This window comes from Hemitrygon akajei, chromosome 7 (assembly GCF_048418815.1).
Source record: "Hemitrygon akajei chromosome 7, sHemAka1.3, whole genome shotgun sequence".
Lineage (NCBI taxonomy): Eukaryota > Metazoa > Chordata > Chondrichthyes > Myliobatiformes > Dasyatidae > Hemitrygon > Hemitrygon akajei.
The window spans coordinates 113,542,275-113,561,955 of NC_133130.1; the positions used below are offsets into that span (position 1 = coordinate 113,542,275).

At 45.3% G+C, this 19,681-nt stretch overlaps 1 protein-coding gene across 1 annotated transcript in view; it reads right to left on the reverse strand.

The window, feature by feature from the left end:
* Window positions 1-2,138: 2,138 nt before the first annotated feature.
* LOC140730144 (uncharacterized) overlaps window positions 2,139-19,681 on the reverse strand; it is a 132,308-nt gene continuing 114,765 nt past the window's right edge. Inside the window, 1 exon segment of the mRNA XM_073050276.1 lies at window positions 2,139-4,750. Coding sequence (XP_072906377.1) covers window positions 3,005-4,750 — 1,746 coding nt within the window. The 3' untranslated portion in view covers window positions 2,139-3,004.

A 19,681-nucleotide genomic window follows, 5' to 3' on the forward strand; every position in this document is an offset into this window, starting at 1 on the left:
GGTGATGGTGTGGGAGATAATGGCCTGTTGCTCCTTAGTGGGGTCCTAATCGAGGGGTAAAAAGTGTCTGACAGTAGTCACCTGGCATCAGCAAAGTAGAGGTCAGTCCACCAGACTACTGCAGCACTCCCCTTATCTGCGGGTTTGATGGTCAGGTTAGGGTTGGTGGGCAGGGAGTGAGAGCCAAGCGTTCGGAAGGACTGAGGTTCGAATAGGAGAGAGGAGTGTTAAAGTCTAGATGATTAATGTCCTGTTTGCAATTGGCAATGAAAAGATCCAGAGCAGGCAGAGGACCAAAGCAGGGAGTCCAGGGAGAGAAGGATGGTTAAAGATGGGAGAAGGGTCATTGGAGCAGGTTGGAGAGTTGTCACCAAACAAGTAGGCACTGAGACAGAGATGGCAGAAGAACTTGGAGTCACAGAGGGTGCAAATCTCACTAGTTTGGGAGCAGGGGGACAAAGGTGAGGCCCTTACTGAGAACAGAACATTCTGCCTCAGAGAGTGAGATAACTTCCCACAGTCTGAGCAGGTCAATGGCCACTCCCTGGTGTGAACTCACAAGTGTCTGCATGTGGGATGACCGAGGAAATTCCCTCACACATAAAGAGCAGGTAAACAGCCTCTCCCCGGTGTGAACTCTCTGATGTGTCAATAGCTCAGGTGACTCAATGAGTTCCATCTCACACGTGGAGCAGGTGAACGACCTCCCCTGGTGTGAATTTTATGATGTGTGTTCAGGTTGGACAACTGTATAAATCTCCTCCCACGGTCAGAACAGGTGTACTGTCTCACTGTGGCATGAGCTCCCTGATGTATCTTTAAACTGGATGACAGAGTTTGTCCCACCCCTCGTACTGGCCTCTCCTCAGTGCAAACTCGCTGGTGTTACTGTACTTGGAAGACTGAATTTCATCCCTTCCCACACGCCGAGCAGGTTAATGTCATATTCCCCACTTTGAACTTTCTGGTGTCTGTAAGATGGATGAACGGCTGAATCCCTTTCCACACTCAACAGGTGAATTAATTTTCCTCGCTATAAACTTTCTAATGCATTGTCAGATCAGATAACATAGAGACCGCCCCCCCCCCCCCCCAACTTCCCTTTGTAAGTTTGGTGTTACAAAGAAAATACTCCTTCAATAACACAAAGACTATTTACAAGATTTATCTCCAGGTTGGTTAATCCAAATTTCGCCCCTACACTGAAAACACCTCCAGGTTCTCCTTGGTACGACTGGTGTGGTATCTAACCTGATGCTATCTAACATCTGCAATGCCACATTCAAAGATCTGTAGTATTCAAGTGCTGGTGGACTAACAATCAGAGCAGAATCAATGTGTTTGAGATATTCATACACAACTTCTTTGTTCTTTTTTTCTATCCTGTAAACAGTTTACTAAGAACATCAATGGGGGAAGGACAGCATTTCAGGGTGATCTCCAACATCACCCTGTTACAAACAAATTCTCAACTTCTGCCAGGTCGTAGTCAGGTATCTGGACTCGGCATCAAATTCTACCTGTCTGTATCATAATGGGACAATCCTGCTGGTCACGTATTTGACTCAGTTTGTCTCCATCCATTGTTATGGCTTAGTAGCTCTGGGTATGCCTCACTGCCCCACTTGGAGCTCACGGTATTTACATGGCTGCTCCTGGAGACTTTCTGATCACTGTGACTCTGGGGTGATTGATGGTGGTGAACTCAGCAATGGCAATGAATGTCAAGGGGAGGTGATTAGACTTTCTCATTGGAGGTTGGTGACGTGTGGAACTTCTGTGGTGTGAATGCTACAGGTCACTTGTTACCCTAGACAGAGGTGTTTGTTATCATGGTACACGCAGACAGAAGAAACAACGGTCTCACTTAGCAGAAGGATCCCAAATCAGATGACATTCAACAGAGGTGATTTGCTAAAGAACCAAGTGACACAAGGAGCTTGTCGTTTTCTCATTCAGCTCTAATTGACTTTTTAATTCACTGGATGTTGGACCCAATTCTTTCTTTCAGGCCTCAGTCTCGACTATTCCCATTATCTACCAAGGTATGGACATCAGGTGGTTCTCAACATTGTTCATGATCTCAATATTCCACTTCAATTGGCAGAAAATCGCATTGTCTATTTATCTGTAACTTATCTTATAGTTTCTCACTGCCACAGAAACTCAGAACTAACAAGAAAATCTGTAGATGACCTGTGCTGATGAAGGGTCTCAGCCAGAAACGTCAACTGCTTTTTTCTGTCAATCAGATTCCAAATATTGCTATGCCGTCATTTGTTGCCATGCCCCCATTCTGTTCTCTTACTCCTACCACTGTCCACAGCCCCAAACACTGCCCTGTGCTGACTCTCTGGTTCTTCACCCGACTCCACTGAACATCCAAGTAACAGTTCCCCACTCCGCCTTCAGATTTCACAACACATTTGTGTATTCTAACAACCCAGCTATGTGAGACACAGCCCCTTAGAAGCAGTGGAATGTTAAATAGATCTGGGAAGGACCAGGTTATCTACCAATGTCATTCTTCCTCGGCCCAGATATTTGAGAGGCAAAGAGCATGTCAGCTCATTTTATTCTTCAGTCATGCAGGAAATTCACCCAGAGAGTGGTGACTGTTTGGAACCCATCACCAGAAGGAGTGTGAGAGGTGAACGGCAGGGATGGATTTAAAAGGATTGCTGTGGAACAGCACACATGGCAGGGACCAGCTGGGCTGAGTAGACTTCCTACTGTACACAGGGTGTGATGTAGATTCACTAGGCACCTGAGATAGTGATTAAAACAGAACTGATTTATTAGTCACAAATCCAGAACATGAAACTCCAGTCCCAGTAAAGGTGAACATCGGCAGAAGAAACTGCTCCCATGCCCAGTGACCAGGGTGCAGAACTGGGTGTGATGAGCAGCAGTAATAATTACAGAGTTCAACACCAACAGTCACTTTTGAACTTGCATCTGGATTCAGCAACTGTGGTGGTTAAACATCCAGTAAGCAGCTTATTTAAACTTTATCCCCAGTGTGAATTCGGTAGTGTGTCACAAGGTTGGATGACTGAGTAAATCTCTTCCCACATTCAGAGCAGGAGAACGGTTTCTCACCAGTGTGAACTGACTGATGTGTCCGCAGGTTGCACAACTGAGTGAATCCATTCCCACAAATGGAACAGGTGAACGGCTTCTCTCCTGTATGAACTCGTTGATGTGTCTGCAAATGTGATAACTGAGTGAATCCCTTCCCACAATCTGAGCAGGTGAATGGTCTCTCCCCAGTGTGAACTCGCTGATGTACCTTTAGTTGAAATGACATTGGAAATCCCTTCCCACAGTCTGAACAGGTGAACTCCATCTCTCCAGCGTGAACTGACTGGTGTCTTCGTAGGTTGGATGACTGAGTGAATCGCTTCCCGCACACAGAACAGGTGAATGGCCTCTCTCCTGTATGAACTCGCTGGTGTGTCTGTAGGTGGGATGAGTGAGTGAATCCCTTCCCACAGTTTGAGCAGGTGAAAGGTCTCTCCCCAGTGTGAACTCGCTGATGTTCCTTTAGTTGAAATGACCGTGGAAATCCCTTCCCACAGTCTGAGCAGGTGAACGGCATCTCCCCAGTGTGAACTGACTGGTGTGCCAGTAGATTTGATGACTGAGTAAATCCCTTTCCACACTCTGGGCAGGTGAACGGCCTCTCCCCAGTGTGAACTCGCTGGTGTGCCAAAAGATTAGATGACCGAGAGAATCCCTTCCCACAGTCTGAGCAGGTGAATGGTTTCTCCCCAGTGTGAACTCGCTGATGTACCTTAAGTTGAGATGACTCAGTGAATCCCTTCCCACAATCTGAGCAGGTGAATGGCCTCTCCCCAGTGTGAACTAGTTGATGGGTCTGTAGGTTGGATGACTGAGTGAATCCTTTCCCACATTCTGAGCAGGTGAATGGTCTCTCTCCCGTGTGAACTCGCTGGTGTACCTTCAGTTGAGATGACTGAGTGAATCCCTTCCCACAATCTGAGCAGGTGAATGGTTTTTCCCCAGTGTGAACTCGCTGGTGTGCCTGTAGGTTAGATGAGTGAGTGAATCCCTTCCCACAGTCTGAGCAGGTGAATGGCCTCTCCGCAGAGTGAACTGACTGGTGTGCCAGTAGTTGAGATGATTGAGTGAATCCCTTCCCACAGACTGAGCAGGTAAATGGCCTCTCCCCGGTGTGAACTCGCTGATGTGTCTGTAGGTTAGATGAGTGGGCGAATCCCTTCCCACAGTCTGAACAGGTGAATGGCCGCTCCCCAGTGTGAACTCGTTGATGTACTTTTAGTTCAGATGACTGAGTGAATCCCTTCCCACAGTCTGGGCAGGTGAATGGCCTCTCTCTCGAGTGCACTCGCTGATGTACCTTCAATTGAAATAACCGTGGAAATCCTTTCCCACAGACTGAACAGATGAATGGCTTCTCCCCAGTGTGAACTGACTGGTGTGACAGGAGGTCAGATGACTGAATGAATCCCATCCCACAGACTGTGCAGGTGAACGGACGCTTCCCGGTGTGAATTGATTGGTGTCTCCGTAGATTGGATGATTGAGTGAATCCTTTCCCACATACGGAACAGGTGAACGGTTTCTCTCCGGTGTGAACTCGTTGATGCACCTTCAGCTGAAATGACTGAGGAAATCCCTTCCCACAGACTGAACAGGTGAATGGCATCTCTCCAGTGTGAACTGACTGGTGTGCCAGGAGATCAGATGACTTGAGTGAATCCCTTCACAGAGTCTGAGCAGGTGAATGGCCTCTTCCCACTGTGTATCAATACTCCACTGGTATGTCTGTGCGTCAGCTGAGTGAGTGAATCTCTTCCCAGACTGATATCAATACTCCAGAAATCAGACGTAGTGAATCCCTCGCACAATCAATGCAGTTGAAGAGCTTCTCTCTAATGAACAAATGCTGGTGTGCTCTCAGCCCCCGATTCCAGTGGATTTCACTGAGATACAACAGAAATCTTCATTTCAGACACAAAGCACGTTTCCAGCTGGGATGAGATATATCTTCAAAGATCAACAACCAATGTTATAAAGGAAATATCTGGTCAGAGACAGCAACACTGATGTGTTGCTGTGTTTGAGATTCCTGTACATAAATTTTTTGCTGTTTCTAACCTGTAAAAAGATTCACAAAATACATCAATGGGAGAAGGACAGCATTTCAGATGAAATAATTTTAGTCTCTATGCTGAACTCTGACATCACAGTGTTACAGTGAGGTTCAACACAAGTTGGAGGAACAACTCCTCTTCTAACTGGGCACGGATCAGGAATCTGGACTGACCAGCAAATTCTCTGACTGTTATTCTGTCTGTAGCAAAATGGGCCATTTCTGCCTGTCTTCATTCTGTGACTTGGCTCAGTTTGTCTCTCTCCAATAGTATTATTTCAAGTTCATATCCCACAGCGCCAGAAAGAGCACAAGATATTACATGAATGATCCCAGAGACTTTCTAATTACTCTGACTGCCCCCACCCCACCCCCAGTGACTGACAGTGGTGAACTCATTGACAGCAATGCCAATGAATATGAAGGGGAGGCAGTAGCCTTTTCATTGAAGTGTGACAGTTTTGTGATGTGAAATCTATATGTCACTTATTACCCAGGGCTAAGCTGTTTGACATCATTTATGGACCAAGAAAGAACGGTACAAAACACCTTCTTAAGAATTCAATGGCCCAGAACAAGAGGGGGTAGAACAAAGGTCATTTTCTCAAGTACTAAAGCCTATGGAAGGAATTTGTTCCTAACTGGTTGACTGTAAGATAATCTCGAACGAAGATTCTAACTCAGGAGAAGTAGAGTCTGTGTGGATAGAACTGAGGAACAGTAAGGGCAAAAGGACCCTAATGGGTGTTGTCTACAGGCCACCAAACAGTAGCATGGATATTGGGTGCAAGTTGAATAGGGAGTTAACATTGGCATGTGGCAAAGGTAATGTCGCAGTAGTTATGGGGGATTTCAACATGCAGGTGAACTGGGAGAATCAGGTTGGTGCTGGACCACAGGATAGGGAGTTTGTAGAGTGCCTACGGGATGCATTCTTGGAACAGCTTGTACGAGAGCCGACCAGGGACAAGACTATTCTGGATTTAGTGTTATGTAATGAACAGGATTTGATAAGTGATCTTGCAGTAAAGGAGCCATTAGGGGGTAGTGATCATAATATGATAAGCTTTTATCTGCAATTTGAGAAGGATAAGGGCAGCTCGGAGGTGTCAGTGTTGCAGTTGAACAGGGGAAACTATGGAGCCATGAGGGAGGAGCTGGCCAAAGTTGACTGGACGGATAGCCTAGCAGAAAAGACAGTGGAACAGCAATGGCAGGTATTCTTGGGAATAATGCACAAGGTGCAAAATCAGTTCATCCCCCAGAGAAGGAAGGATTCAAAGGGGGGAAAGGGGCCACAGTGGTTGACAAAGGAAGTCAGAGATTGCATAGCATTAAAAAAAAGTAAGTATGACAGAGCTAAGGTGAGTGGGAGGACAGATGATTGGGAAGTTTTTAAGGAACAACAGAACTTAACAAAAAAGGCAATACGGGGAGAAAAAATGAGGTACGAACGCAAGCTAGCCAGGAATATAAAGGAAGATAGCAAAAGCTTTTTTGGTATGTGAAGAGAAAGAAGATAGTTAAGAACAATGTTGGGCCCTTGAAGAATGAATTGGGTGAAATTGTTATGGGAAACAGAGAAATGGCAGAAGAATTTAATGAGTACTTTAGATCTGTTTTCACTAAGGAAGACACAAGCAATCTCCCAGATGTATGGATGGGCCAAGGACATAGGGTAACAGAGGAAATGAAACAGATTGACATTCGGAAGGAAACGGTGATGAGAAGACTGATGGGACTGAAGGCTGACAAATCCCCAGGTCCAGATGGTCTGCACCCTAGGATACTAAAGGAGGTGGCCCTGGAAATTGCGGATGCATTGGTAATCATTTTCCAATGTTCCTTAGATTCAGGATCAGTTCCTGAGGAGTGGAGAATGGCTAATGTTAACCCACTTTTTAAGAAAGGAGGGAGGGAGAAAACATAGAACTATCGACCTGACAGCCTGACATCGGTGGTGGGGAAGATGCTAGAGTCCATTATTAAGGATGAAATAGTGGCATATCTAGATAGCAGTGATAGGATTGGGCCGAGCCAGCATGGATTTACCAAGGGTAAATCATGCTTGACTAATCTGTTGGAGTTTTTCGAGGATGTAACCAGGAAGTTAGACGGGGGAGATCCAGTGGGTGTAGTATACCTCGATTTTCAGAAGGCATTTGATAAGGTCCCACATAGAAGATTGGTGGGTAAAATCAAAGCTCAGGGCATCGGGGGGAAGGCATTGACATGGATAGAAAACTGGTTGGCAGATTGAAAGCAAAGGGTAGCGGTGAATGGGTGTTTCTCGGAATGGCAGGTGGTGACTAGTGGGGTGCCACAGGGCTCGGTATTGGGACCACAGCTGTTTACCATTTACGTTAACAATTTGGATGAAGGCATAGAAAATAACATCAGCATATTTGCTTATGATACTAAGCTGGGTGGCAGTGTGACATGTGATGAGGATGTTAGGAGAATTCAGGGTGACTTGGATAGGCTGGGTGAGTGGGCAGATACTTGGCAGATGGCATTTAATGTGAATAAGTGTGAGGCTATCCACTTTGGGAGTAAGAACAGGAAGGCAGATTATTATCTGAACGGTGTAGAGTTGGGTAAGGGAGAAATACAAAGAGATCTCGGAGTCCTTGTTCATCAGTCACTGAAGGTGAATGAGCAAGTGCAGCAGGCAGTGAAGAAGGCTAATGGAATGTTGGCCTTTATTACAAAGGGAATTGAGTGCAAGAGCAAGGAAATCCTCTTGCATTTGTACAGAGCCCTGGTGAGACCACACCTGGAGTATTGTGTACAGTTTTGGTCTCCAGGGTTAAGGAAGGACATCCTGGCTGTAGAGGAAGTGCAGCGTAGATTCACGAGGTTAATTCCTGGGATGTCTGGACTGTCTTACGCAGAGAGGTTAGAGAGACTGGGCTTGTACACGCTGGAATTAAGGAGATTGAGAGGGGATCTGATTGAAACATATAAGATTATTAAGGGATTGGACAAGATAGAGGCAGGAAATATGTTCCAGATGCTGGGAGAGTCCAGTACCAGAGAGCATGGTTTGAGAATAAGGGGTAGGTCATTTAGGACAGAGTTAAGGAAAAACTTCTTCTCCCAGAGAGTTGTGGGGGTCTGGAATGCACTGCCTCGGAAGGCAGTGGAGGCCAATTCTCTGGATGCTTTCAAGAAGGAGCTAGATAGGTATCTTATGGATAGGGGAATCAAGGGATATGGGGACAAGGCAGGAACCGGGTATTGATAGTAATTGATCAGCCATGATCTCAAAATGGCGGTGCAGGCTCAAAGGGCCGAATGGTCTACTTCTGCACCTATTGTCTATTGTCTAACTCGAATAGCAGGCTGAGGGTAGCAGACACCAACAGAATCAACACTCATTCGTAAGGCCAGTGATGTTGTGGGGGTGGAACTGGACTCTCTGACGGTGGTGTCTGAAAAGAGGATGCTGTCCAAGTTGCATGCCGTCTTGGACAATGACTCCCATCCACTCCATAATGTACTGGTTAGGCACAGTAGCACATTCAGCCAGAGACTCATTCCACTGAGATGTAACACTGAGCATCATAAGAAGTCATTCCTGCCTGTGGCCATCAAACTTTACAACTCCTGCCTCGGAGTGTCAGACACCCTGAGCCAATAGGCTGGTCCTGGACTTATTTCCACTTGGCATGATTAACTTATTATTATTTAATTATTTATGGTTTTATATTGCTATATTTCTACACTATTCTTGGTTGGTGCGACTGTAACGAAACCAAATTTCCCTCAGGATCAATAAAGTATGTCGTCTGTCTGCCTTTTGTGCCGTTCCTAATCCTCGGATTTAGATACCCGGAGCTGGAGCTCGAAATGCTGAAAGATCTATCTGCTCGCATTCCCTCCGCATGTGCTCCCAAACACACCTTAGGAACATGCGAGGAGGCGCCGGAAGTACGATGCATGGCTGCCTCTATACCCAGAAAGCCCCTCTGACAAGAAACCCGTCACGGTCCCAACGATGCGCATGCGCCACAGAAATGGCGCCAGCTCCTTTGCCCATCAGCAAAAGCACTGCCCTGATTCATGATACGGATCGTCAGGTTCAGAGTGATGGAAATCACCGGGACCAATCCCACTGTGTACCGGGAGCTGACTGCAATTGTTCCTCAGTCAGAGTGCGGACACCAGGGCGAATGAAATCTCCCACCCACAGTCCCACTCCTACCTGATGTCGATCCTCCAGAGTCTTTTGTCCACTGAGCGTTAGCGTGGTATTTCTGCGACCCTTACGCCTGCGCATTTAATCGCTGGGTCACCGACGGCACATTCTGAAGTGCGGAGACTTCTGGGTAAGCACAGTGCCATTTAACTCTCTTCATGTACCAGTCCACGTAACACGCACGTTTCAATAATAGTCAATGTTTTTATGCAGAAAACTCAGCAAGCTCCCATAAACAATATACTCATAATCAACGAACATTCCGTGTGTCAAATGTCAACGTATAACCCACTTACAAACGCAGATGTTGGAAATATAGAATAACACACAGAAAGTGCTGGAGGAACTCATCAGGTCAGGCAGTATTTTAGCAGAGGAATAAACAGTCCAAGTATGATGAAGTATTTTGTCGACTGTTTATTCTTCTCCATATATGTCGTTTGACCCGCCAACTTCCAACAGCATTTTGCAGAAATAAACAACGTTTTTCAGTCACTCGGTTTCCACATGTTGCTGATCTTTCATTTGTAGCCACATCCTCCAGGTCTAACTCCCTGCTCCTCCTCCTCCTCCCAGTAAATTCTAGCCACCACTATTTTCAGGAGCCCCAAAGCTCTCAAAGATGTACCGAGCATTCTGCTGTTACACTTTAGAAGAGAGTGGTGTATTGCAGTAACCGAGCTGTGTGAGGCACAATGGGACTGCGTCCAAGCAGCGAGCGGGAACTCGAGAAGAAGCGTCGATTTCACTCAGATACGCGGCTGAAAAATTTTTTTTAAAGCGGGGGCAAGCGGAGTGGCCATTGTCAGAGTGGTTTTGGCTCATCAGGCTTGGGCAAAGTAAGTATCAGATAAAGCTTCTATTTCTTCTTCTTATTCTTCATTCCTCGTTTAGTGCAGTGAAAATGGCTGTGGGAGCCGTGAGTGTAAGATGTGGGAAGTCTGGGAGACCAGCAGCCGCCCGGATAACCACATCTGCACCAGGTACACCGAGCTGCAGATCCTCAGTGCACGTGCTGAAGAACCGGAGCTGCAGCTCGATGACCTGCGGCTCCTACTGAAGACTGAGGAAGTGATAGGCAGGAGTTACAGGCAGAAGGTCATCCATAGGATGCAGGTGACTGCCTGGAGAATGAAAAGAAATTGGCAGCCAGTGCCGAGTACCCCTGTGGCCGTTCCTCTCAAGAATATGTATCGCACTTTGAATACTGTTGTGTGGGACGATGTATCACTGAGGAGCCATAGTGACCGGGTCTCTCGCACTGAGGCTGGTACCGTGGCTCGGAAGAGAAGAGAGGTGACAGGAGATTCCTTAGTTAAATAAAAAGAGATAAAATTCTGAGGACGCAATAGAGATATCCAGATGATATGTTGCCTGCAAGGTGACAGGGTTCGGGATGTGTCTGGTGGAGTCAACAGCATTCCAAAGGGGAAGAGTGAGCAGCAAGAGGTCTTAGTACATATCGTCACCAATGACATAGGCAGGAAAGGTAAAGAGGTCCTGAAGAAAGATTTTAGGGAGCTAGATGGAAAGATGAAAAGTAAGACCTACAGGGTAGTAGCCTCTGAATTGCTGATTGTGCCATATGCCAGTGAGGTTAAGATTAGGATAATTCGGCAGGTGAATGCAGGACTGAGAAACTGGTGCAGGGGACAGATGTTCAGATCTCTAGATCATTGGAAATCTTCTGGGGAAGATATGACCTGCAGAAAAGGGACGGGTTACACCTGAACCTGAGGGGGACCAATATCCTTGAGGGCAGGTTGGCTAGGGGTGGTGGATGGTTTAAACTAGTTTGGCATGGGGTGGGAACTGGAGTGATAAGGCTGAGGATGGGTTAGTTGGTTCAGAAATAGTGAGACTGCTAGCAAGGAGAGGCTGATGCGAGGGTAAAATTGCTGGAAATGGGATGAGTTGCAATGTAGAAGGGTAACAAAATCAAAAAGGGTGATGAATACAGGACTGAAGGTGTTACATTTGAATGCACGCAGTAGATGGAATAAGGCTTTTGAACTTGTAGCACCATTAAAGATTGGCATGTATGATGTTGTTCGCATCACTGAGTCGTGGCTCAGAGAAGATCATAGCTGGGAGCTTTATGTTTTCATATATACATTGTATCAAAAGAACTGACAGATTGATAGAGGAAGTGGTGTGACTCTTTTGGTAAAAAATGAAATCAAATCCTTAGAAAGAGGTGACATAGGATCAGAAGGTGTAGCATCATTGTGTGTAGAGCTTAGAAACTGCAAGAATAAAAAGACAAACAAAAGAAAATCTGCAGATGCTGGCAATCCAGTGCAACACACACAAAATGTTGGAGGAACTCAGCAGGCCAGGCTGCATCTATGGAAAAGAGTACAGCTGACGTTCTGGGCCGAGTCTCTTCAGCAGGTCTGAAGAAAGAAGATGAAGAGTAGAGTTAAAAGGTGGGGGGACAGGAGGGAGAGACAGACACCCCTCATCTTTTAGTTCTGCTCCTCATCTTGTTTTTCTCCAGTCCTGCTGAAGGGTCTTGGCCTGAAAAGTCGACAGTTTATTATTTTCCATAGATGCTGCCTATAGATGAGTTCTTCTGCACTTTGTGTGTGTTGCTTGGATTTCCAGCATCTGCAGATGTTCTCTTGTTCAAGGTATTCAAATATAAGTTTGGTGGGGCAGGAACAAGCAGAAACAATGGGTCCACCTGGACAAGTAGGTTTATGGATCTTGGGTAGGAGGTAGAAACAGGAGGTGCTTGGTGAGGGAACTATGAGGTCAGTGGCAGTGGATAGGAGATCCCCAGAGTTGATAAGGTTGGTGATGGCTTGGTGCTCCTTAATGGACACAATGGCTTGGTGCTCCTTAATGGAGGGGAGGAGTGTTACGATCGAGACAGTTGATATCTTATTGGTAGTTAGCAATAAAAAAAATCCTGAGCAGGTAGAAAAGCAGAGCAGGATATCAGGGAAGAGGAGGAGGGCTGAAGATGGGAGAAGGGGTCATCAGTGCATGCCAGAGAGTCCTTGCCAAAGACGTAGACACGGAGACTTAGTGAAAATCAGGGTCAGGGAACTTGAAGTAATTGAAACAATCAAGAGTGCATGAAGTGTCATGGATCTTTATTCCACCCACTTCCCCTCACCTTGTTTCACCTATCACATACCAACATGTACTTCATCCTCCTCTCCCTCCACCTTCTTACTTCGATTTCTCATCTTTCTTTCCAGTGCTGATCAGGGGTAAAAAGACCCTGATGGGAGTTATATACTGATCTCTGAACAGTAGCAAAGATGTGGTGTACAATATGCCAGTAGATTGGGAATATCAGGTTGGTGCTGGGTTCCAAAAAGGAGATTTTGTAGAATGCCTATGAGATAAATTTTTAGAGTAGCTTGCGGTAGAGCCCACTAGGGGGTCAGTTGTTTTTGATTGGGAGCTGTGCAATGAACTGGAATTGATCAGAGAGCTTAAGGTAAAGGAACCCCAAGAAGCTAGTAATCAAAGTATGATAGACTTCACCTGCAGTTTGAGAAGGAGAAGCTAGTCAGGTGTATCAGTATTACAGTGGATTGAAGGGTACTACAGAGGCATGAGAGAGGAGCTGACCAAAATAGGAAGGGAAAACTAGTAGGGATGATGACAGCTGAGCAGGAATGGTTGGAGTTTCTTGGAGGAATTCAAAAGGAGCAGGATAGATATATGCCAAACAAGAAGAATTATTTTAAAGGCAGGATTTTTTTTTAAGAACTTTTTTTTAAAGCTATTATTAATGCTTTTTGAGTTAGTGATTTAGATGCATATCATATTATTACTGAGTTAAGTATTGTATGTAATGAGTTTTTGCTACAACAAGTGTATGGGACATTGGAAAAAATGTTGATTTTCCCCATGGGGATGAATAAAGTATCTATCTATCTATCTATCTATCTATCTATGATCCAACCACAGTTGACAAGAGTAGTAGTCAAACCAAGAGGAGGGTGTCTAATAGAGGAAAAATTAGTGAGTAGTTAGAGGATTATGAAGTTTTTAAAATTCAACATAAGGCAACTAAAAAAGCCATAAATAAGAAAAAGATGGAATAGGAAAGTAGGCTAGCCAATAATATTAAGGAGGATACCAAAAGCTTCTTCCGATAAATGAAGTGTAAAAGAGAGCTGAGAGTGGATATCGAACTGTTGTCAAACCATGCTGGAAACAGCAGAAGAAATGAATAAGTAAATTGCATCATTCTTCATTGTGGAAGACACGAGCAGTGTGCTGGGAGTTCAAGAGTGTCAGGAGTCAGAAGTGAGTGAAGTTGCCATTATTAGGAAGAATGTTCTTGGGAAACTGAATGGATTGGAGGTAGATAAATCATCTAGATCAGATGGTCTCCACCCCAGGATTCTGAAAGAGATTCCTGAAGTGATTGTGCAGGCATTAATGATGACCTTGGAAAAATTAATGGATTCTGGCATGATTCTAGAGATTTGGAAAATTGCAAACATCACTCCACTCTTCAAGAACGGGGGAAGGTAGAACAAAGTAAATTATAGGACAGTTAGTCTAAGCTCAGTGATAGGAAGCTGTTGGAGTTGATTGTTAAAAATGTGATCTCGGGGTACTTGAAGGTACTTGATAAAATGGGCTGTAGTCAGCATGGTTTCTTTAAGGGGAAAACTTGCCTGATAAAGTTGATGACTTCTGTAGAAATAAGAGGCAAGATAGACAAAGGAGAATCAGTGGATGTTGTGTACTTCGATTTTCAGAAGGTCTTTGGTAAGGTGCCACACATGAGGGTGCTTAACAAGTTAAGAGCCCATGGTATTACAGAAAAGATACTAGCGTGGATAGAGTATTGACTGACTGACAGGAGGTAAAGGGTGGGATTAAAGAGACCCTTTTCTGGGTGACTGCTGGTTACTAGCTGTGTTCCATGGGGTACTGTGTTGAGACCTCTTCTTTTTATGTTGTATGTCAATGATATGAATGTTGGAATTGATGGCTTTGTGGCCAAGTTTATGGACGATACAAAGATAGGTGGAGTGGCAGTTAGTGTTGAGGAAGCAGTAAGTCTGCAGAAAGACTTAGACAGAATAGAAATGGCAAATACTGTTGGGAAGTGTATGATCATGCACTTTAATAAAAGAAATAAAAGCATAGATTATGTCCTAAATGGTGAAAAAGTTGGAAAAACCTGAGGTGCAAAGGGTCTCGAGAGTCCTTGTGCAGGGTTTTTTGAAGGTTGGTTTGTAGGTTGAGTCGGTGGAGAGGAAGGGAAATGCCATTTGAAGAGGACTAGAATATAAAAGACAGGATGCAATGTTGAGGCTTTAAAAGACACTGGTGAGGCCTCACTTGGAGTACTGTGAGCAGTCTGGGGCTCCTTATCTGAGAACAGATGTGCTGACATTGGAAAGGGTTCTAAGGAAGTTCATTTAAATGTTTGCAGGATTGAAAGGCTTATCATATGAGGAGCGTTTGATGATGCTGGGCCTGTGCTCACAGCAATTCAGAAGAATTCCACAGTGAGCTCATCGTCCTTCTCAGTCTGCAGAAAGTCATGCAGGAAATTCAAGGGAAATTTCTTCACTCACAGAGTGGTGACAAGTTCTAACCTCTCATCACAGGGAGAGTGAGAGGTGAGCAGCAGGGATGGACGTAACAGGACAGATGTGGAACAGGAACATGGGCAGGGACCAGTTGGTTCGAGTGGCCTCTCTACTGTACATTGGGCCTGTGGTAGAGACGGTAAGCACTTGAGATACAGGATTTGAAATAGCACGGATTTATTTGTCACAGATCCACAATATTAACCACCAGTCTAATTTCTAGCCAACAACAGCAGAACAAATACCTCCAATGCTCAGTGATCAGGGGTCTGTCCTGGGTGTGATGAGCAGCCACAATATCTACAGAATCTGACATTAACAGTCCCTTGTGAATTTGGAACTGAATTCAGTCACCATGACGGTTAAAATTTAACACAAATGAACACAAGAAAGTCTGCAGATGCTGGAAATCCAAAACAACACACGCAAGATGCTGGAGGAACTCAGCAGGCCAGGCAGCATCTTTAGAAGTGAATAAACAGTCAATGTTTCAGGCCAAGACCCTTCATCAGGACCTAGAATGAAGAGGGAAGATGCCAGAATAAAAAGGTGGGGGAGGGGGGAAGAGAAGGAGGCTAGCTGGAATGTGCCAGATGAAGGCAGGTGGGTGGGAAAGGTAAAGAGCTGGAGAAGAAGGAATCTGATAGGATAGAAGAGTGGATGATTGGAGAAAAGGAAAGGTGGGGAGACCCAGCAGAAAAGGTAGGCGAGTGAAAAGAGGTCAGAGTGGGAAATAGAGAAAGAGGGGAGGGGAAAAATCTATTTGATGGAGAAATAGATATTTGTGCCATCAGGTCACTCGGATGGAATATAAGTTGTTGTTCGTCCACCCTGAGGTGGCCTCATCTTGGACAAGAGGAGGCTACAGACTGACATGTTGGAATGGGAATTAAGATATGTTGGCCACTGGGAATTTCTGCATTCGGCAAGTGCAGCGGCGGTGCTCAACAAAGCAGTCACTCAATTTGTGACAGGCCTCTCCAATGTAGAGGCGGCTGCGTCAGGAGCATTGGACACTTTAGACAACCCCGGCAGATTCACAGGTGAAGTGTTGCCTCACCTGGAATGATTGTTTAGGGACCTGAATCGAGTTGAGGGAGGAGGTGAATGGACAGGTGTAGCACTTCGGACAATTGCAGTGATAAGTGCCGGGAGGGAGGGGTGAATGGACAAGGGGATTGCTGAAGGAGCGACCCCTGCAGAAAGCAGAGGGGGAGAAGGAAAGTTATGTATTGTGGTAGGATCCCTTTGGAGATGGTTGAAGTTCTGAGGATGATGTGTTGGAAGGCTAGGCTCCTGTGGTGGTAGATAAGGACAAGAGGAACTCTACTACTGTTAAGATAGGTTGAGCATGGATTTTCAGGCAATGAAGGAGATGTGAGTGAGGGCAGCGTCAATAGTGGACGGAGAGAAAGCTTGCCTTTTGAAGGAGAACAGCTCTGATATCCTTGAAGTGAAAGCCAAATCCTGGGAACAGATGTGGAGGAGGTAAGGAAATAGCATTTTTACAGTAGATAGGGCAGGAAGAGGTATAGTCAAGATAACTGTGCAAGTTGGTAGATTTATAAAAGATGTTAATTGATAGTTTGTCTCTTATGATGGAGATGAAAAGATTGAGAAAGGGGAGGGAGGTGCCAGAAATATACACCATATTTGAACCTCCTCCCTGATGTGAAGTTGCTGGTGCTTTAGCAGGTGGGATGACTCTTTGCACACTCCAGACAGAATTTGGCCTCTATTTGCTGTGAACTCACTAGACCCTCACAAGGTGGGTTAACTGAATGAATCCCTTCCCACACAGAGATCATGTGAATGGCTTCTCCTATCCACTGCTGGGATTGTCCAGTGAATCCCTTCCAAACTGAGAGCCAGTGAATGACATCTCACTGCTATCAACTCTCTGGGAATTTAGCAGCTCAGATCATGGACCCGTACACATATTCGGGCTCTCCTGGTGTGCAGCCTTCTCAAGGATCTCCTCTTCCACACTCAGCAATCAGTGCCGGTGAACAGACAGACACAGCAGAACTGAAGAGCTATTGTGTTTGAGATTCCCATACACTAATTACTTGCCTTTTAGACGCTGTAAGATGTTTGTAAATGACATCAGTGGGTAAAGGACAACATTTCAACTGAGATAATTTTAGTCTCTATGGTGACCTCTGCTGTCACAGTTACAGCAAGGCTCAACACGATTTGGAGGAACAACACTCTAGCTTCTAAATCAACACAGTTCAGACATCCGGACAAACATCAAATTCTCTGCCTCTCTGTCTATATCAGAATGGGTCATTTCTCCCCTTCATCAACATGTGACTTGGCTCAGTCTGTCTCTCTTCACTAGTATAGCTTCACATTCTGGGCCTGTCCCACAGACGTACTAAGAGCATATTGTATTTACACGGCTGTTTCTGGAGATTTTCTGATTATTGTAACTCTCCTGACATTTGACCGTGGTAAACTCAGAGTCAGCAATGCCATTCAACTTCAGGAGTAGGTGATTAGGCTTTCTCATTTGAGAATGACAAACCGGTGTTTTGTGTGTGGTTCAAATCAGTGGGTCAATTTCAGACAGGAAGGAGGTAACTTTTGGAGAACCCCAGGGATCAGTTCTTGTTCACTGTATAATGACCATGAGGAGGGAAGGAGGTGTGAGATGTCCAAGTCTGCTGATGACACAGAGACAGTGGAAGGAAATCTGATGATGACATTGTGATTCTGCATCAAGTGGTTCAGAAGGCAGATGGTACTCAAAGTGATCATCCTCATCTGATGTCTAAGTTCCTCCCATATAGTCTCACTGGACAATCCCACAGGAATATCCTCTCTAAGTACCATCGTGATGTTCTCCCCAATCAAAAATGCAACTCCCCCTCCTCTCTTAACTCCTTCTCCATCCTGCCTGTGGCTCTGTACCCTGGAACATTGAGCTGCCAGTCCTGCCCCTTCCTTAAACGTGTTCTGTAATGAATATCTCGGTCTCATTTACAAATCCATGCCCTGAGTTCATCTTCCTGACTTGTCAAGCTTCCTATATTAAAACTATTGCACTTCACTCTATCAGGCCTTCCTCACTCCCTGCCTTTCCCCTGTCTGCCTTATCCACTCATCTTATTCACTTTAAAATTGCTATTGGTTTCAATTTCCCCCATCTGCCATCCTGACATCTCCTTTCCACAGACTGTCTCTAACTTTCAGCCCATTTCCCCTTGTTCTTGACTCTCCCACCAGGAGATGTTGTTTCTTTGTTCTTTATCTGATCAGTTCCATGAATCCCAGTCCAGTATCAGTGTTGTGTTATTCTCTGTCATTGAAGTGCCGGTTTGTACTGGTGTTTAATGGCGGAGTACAATGTTGGGTATGTACAGGTCTGTGTGCTTACAGCACAGTGTGGAGAGTTTTATATTTCTCTGTCCTGGTCGTGAAGGACTTGGTGCTGTAAAGCCCTTAGAGTCCCCTGCTGAATGTTTCTGTACAGTGTGGTCTGGTGTGTTTCCATTGATTCTGTTCAGTTCACTATAGGGGTGTACAGGTCATATAGTGCAGTGTCAGTTACCCGTCTCTGTGTAAAAACTGTTACGAACCCCATAACTGGGTCACTTACCAGCAAAGATAGAAAGGTCCGTTGAAGTCTGATGGTACTATCTTTAATAGTATTTATTGGTAAAAATACACAAAAATAATATCAATGCAAACATACAGATAATATACGTTGCCAATACTAAATCTAAAAGTGCGGGTATAATAATAATCAATAAGAAATAAGCTCTATCGTTGTCTAGGGGATAATGTATTGTCCGATGGAAATATAAAAGTCACTCAGTTCATGCAGTTCATACAGGCTTCAGCCTTTGGGGACCGCTGGGTTTTCAATTGTTGGAGAGAGACAGATTTTAGAAACTTGCCGGCTTTTCCTTTTATTCGATCTTGATCCGTATTCGTCCTTTAGCGAGGCCGTTCCATGGAAGACGTCATCCGGGCAAGGATGGACACACACAAGTCCCCACCAGTCTCATACGTTTCTCCTGGTGCGTCTCTTCTTTAGCTAAGCCGTTCTTCCGTGGCGATCCCGCCAATTCCCCAGGCAAGGGAAAAGGACGCACGCGAGCCCCACCGGCTGTCACTATTAAACGCTGTCACTGGATTTCTAGCGTTTCTCCTGGTGCGTCTGAAGGGGTTGTTCCCCAGACCCTCTTTTATCCTTACTCACGGGGTCTCAGATGTCAATTAGGTTGGGATGATGCAATCCCTCAACCAGCCCACTCTGGTCATTCCCTGAGGGCTTCAATGAATAGTACAGTACTCAATACACAATTCCGTCTCCAAGAGACAATGGCCGTTATCAATGGTTCCGCCTTTCTGAGGCCAGGACACACATTCCAAACCCTTGTGGATTCTGTGTGTCTCTCTCTCATTTCCTGGGTCCCAGACCCGAACTAATAGCGATCTTGCGATTCTCAAAGAGGAGGGGGCTACTTTGTACCCTTCAGCCCCTCAGAGTTGTGGCACGTTCGTAACAAAACCAACATACCTGTGTGGCTAAAATAAAGCCAGAAAATGTTGAAAATACTCAGCCGATGCAGACTGAGCTGTGAGTGTTTCCAGCACTTTGCGTTTTCATTTCAGTTCATCTTTTGTAAAAATCTTTGTCCGTGTTGTATGGTGCTGCCTGTTGTAACTCCCTGTATCCTTACTATGCGGTACCAGCTGTGTGACTTTCTGTATCCTTACTGTACGGTACTAGCTGTTGTGAAGTTCAGTGCC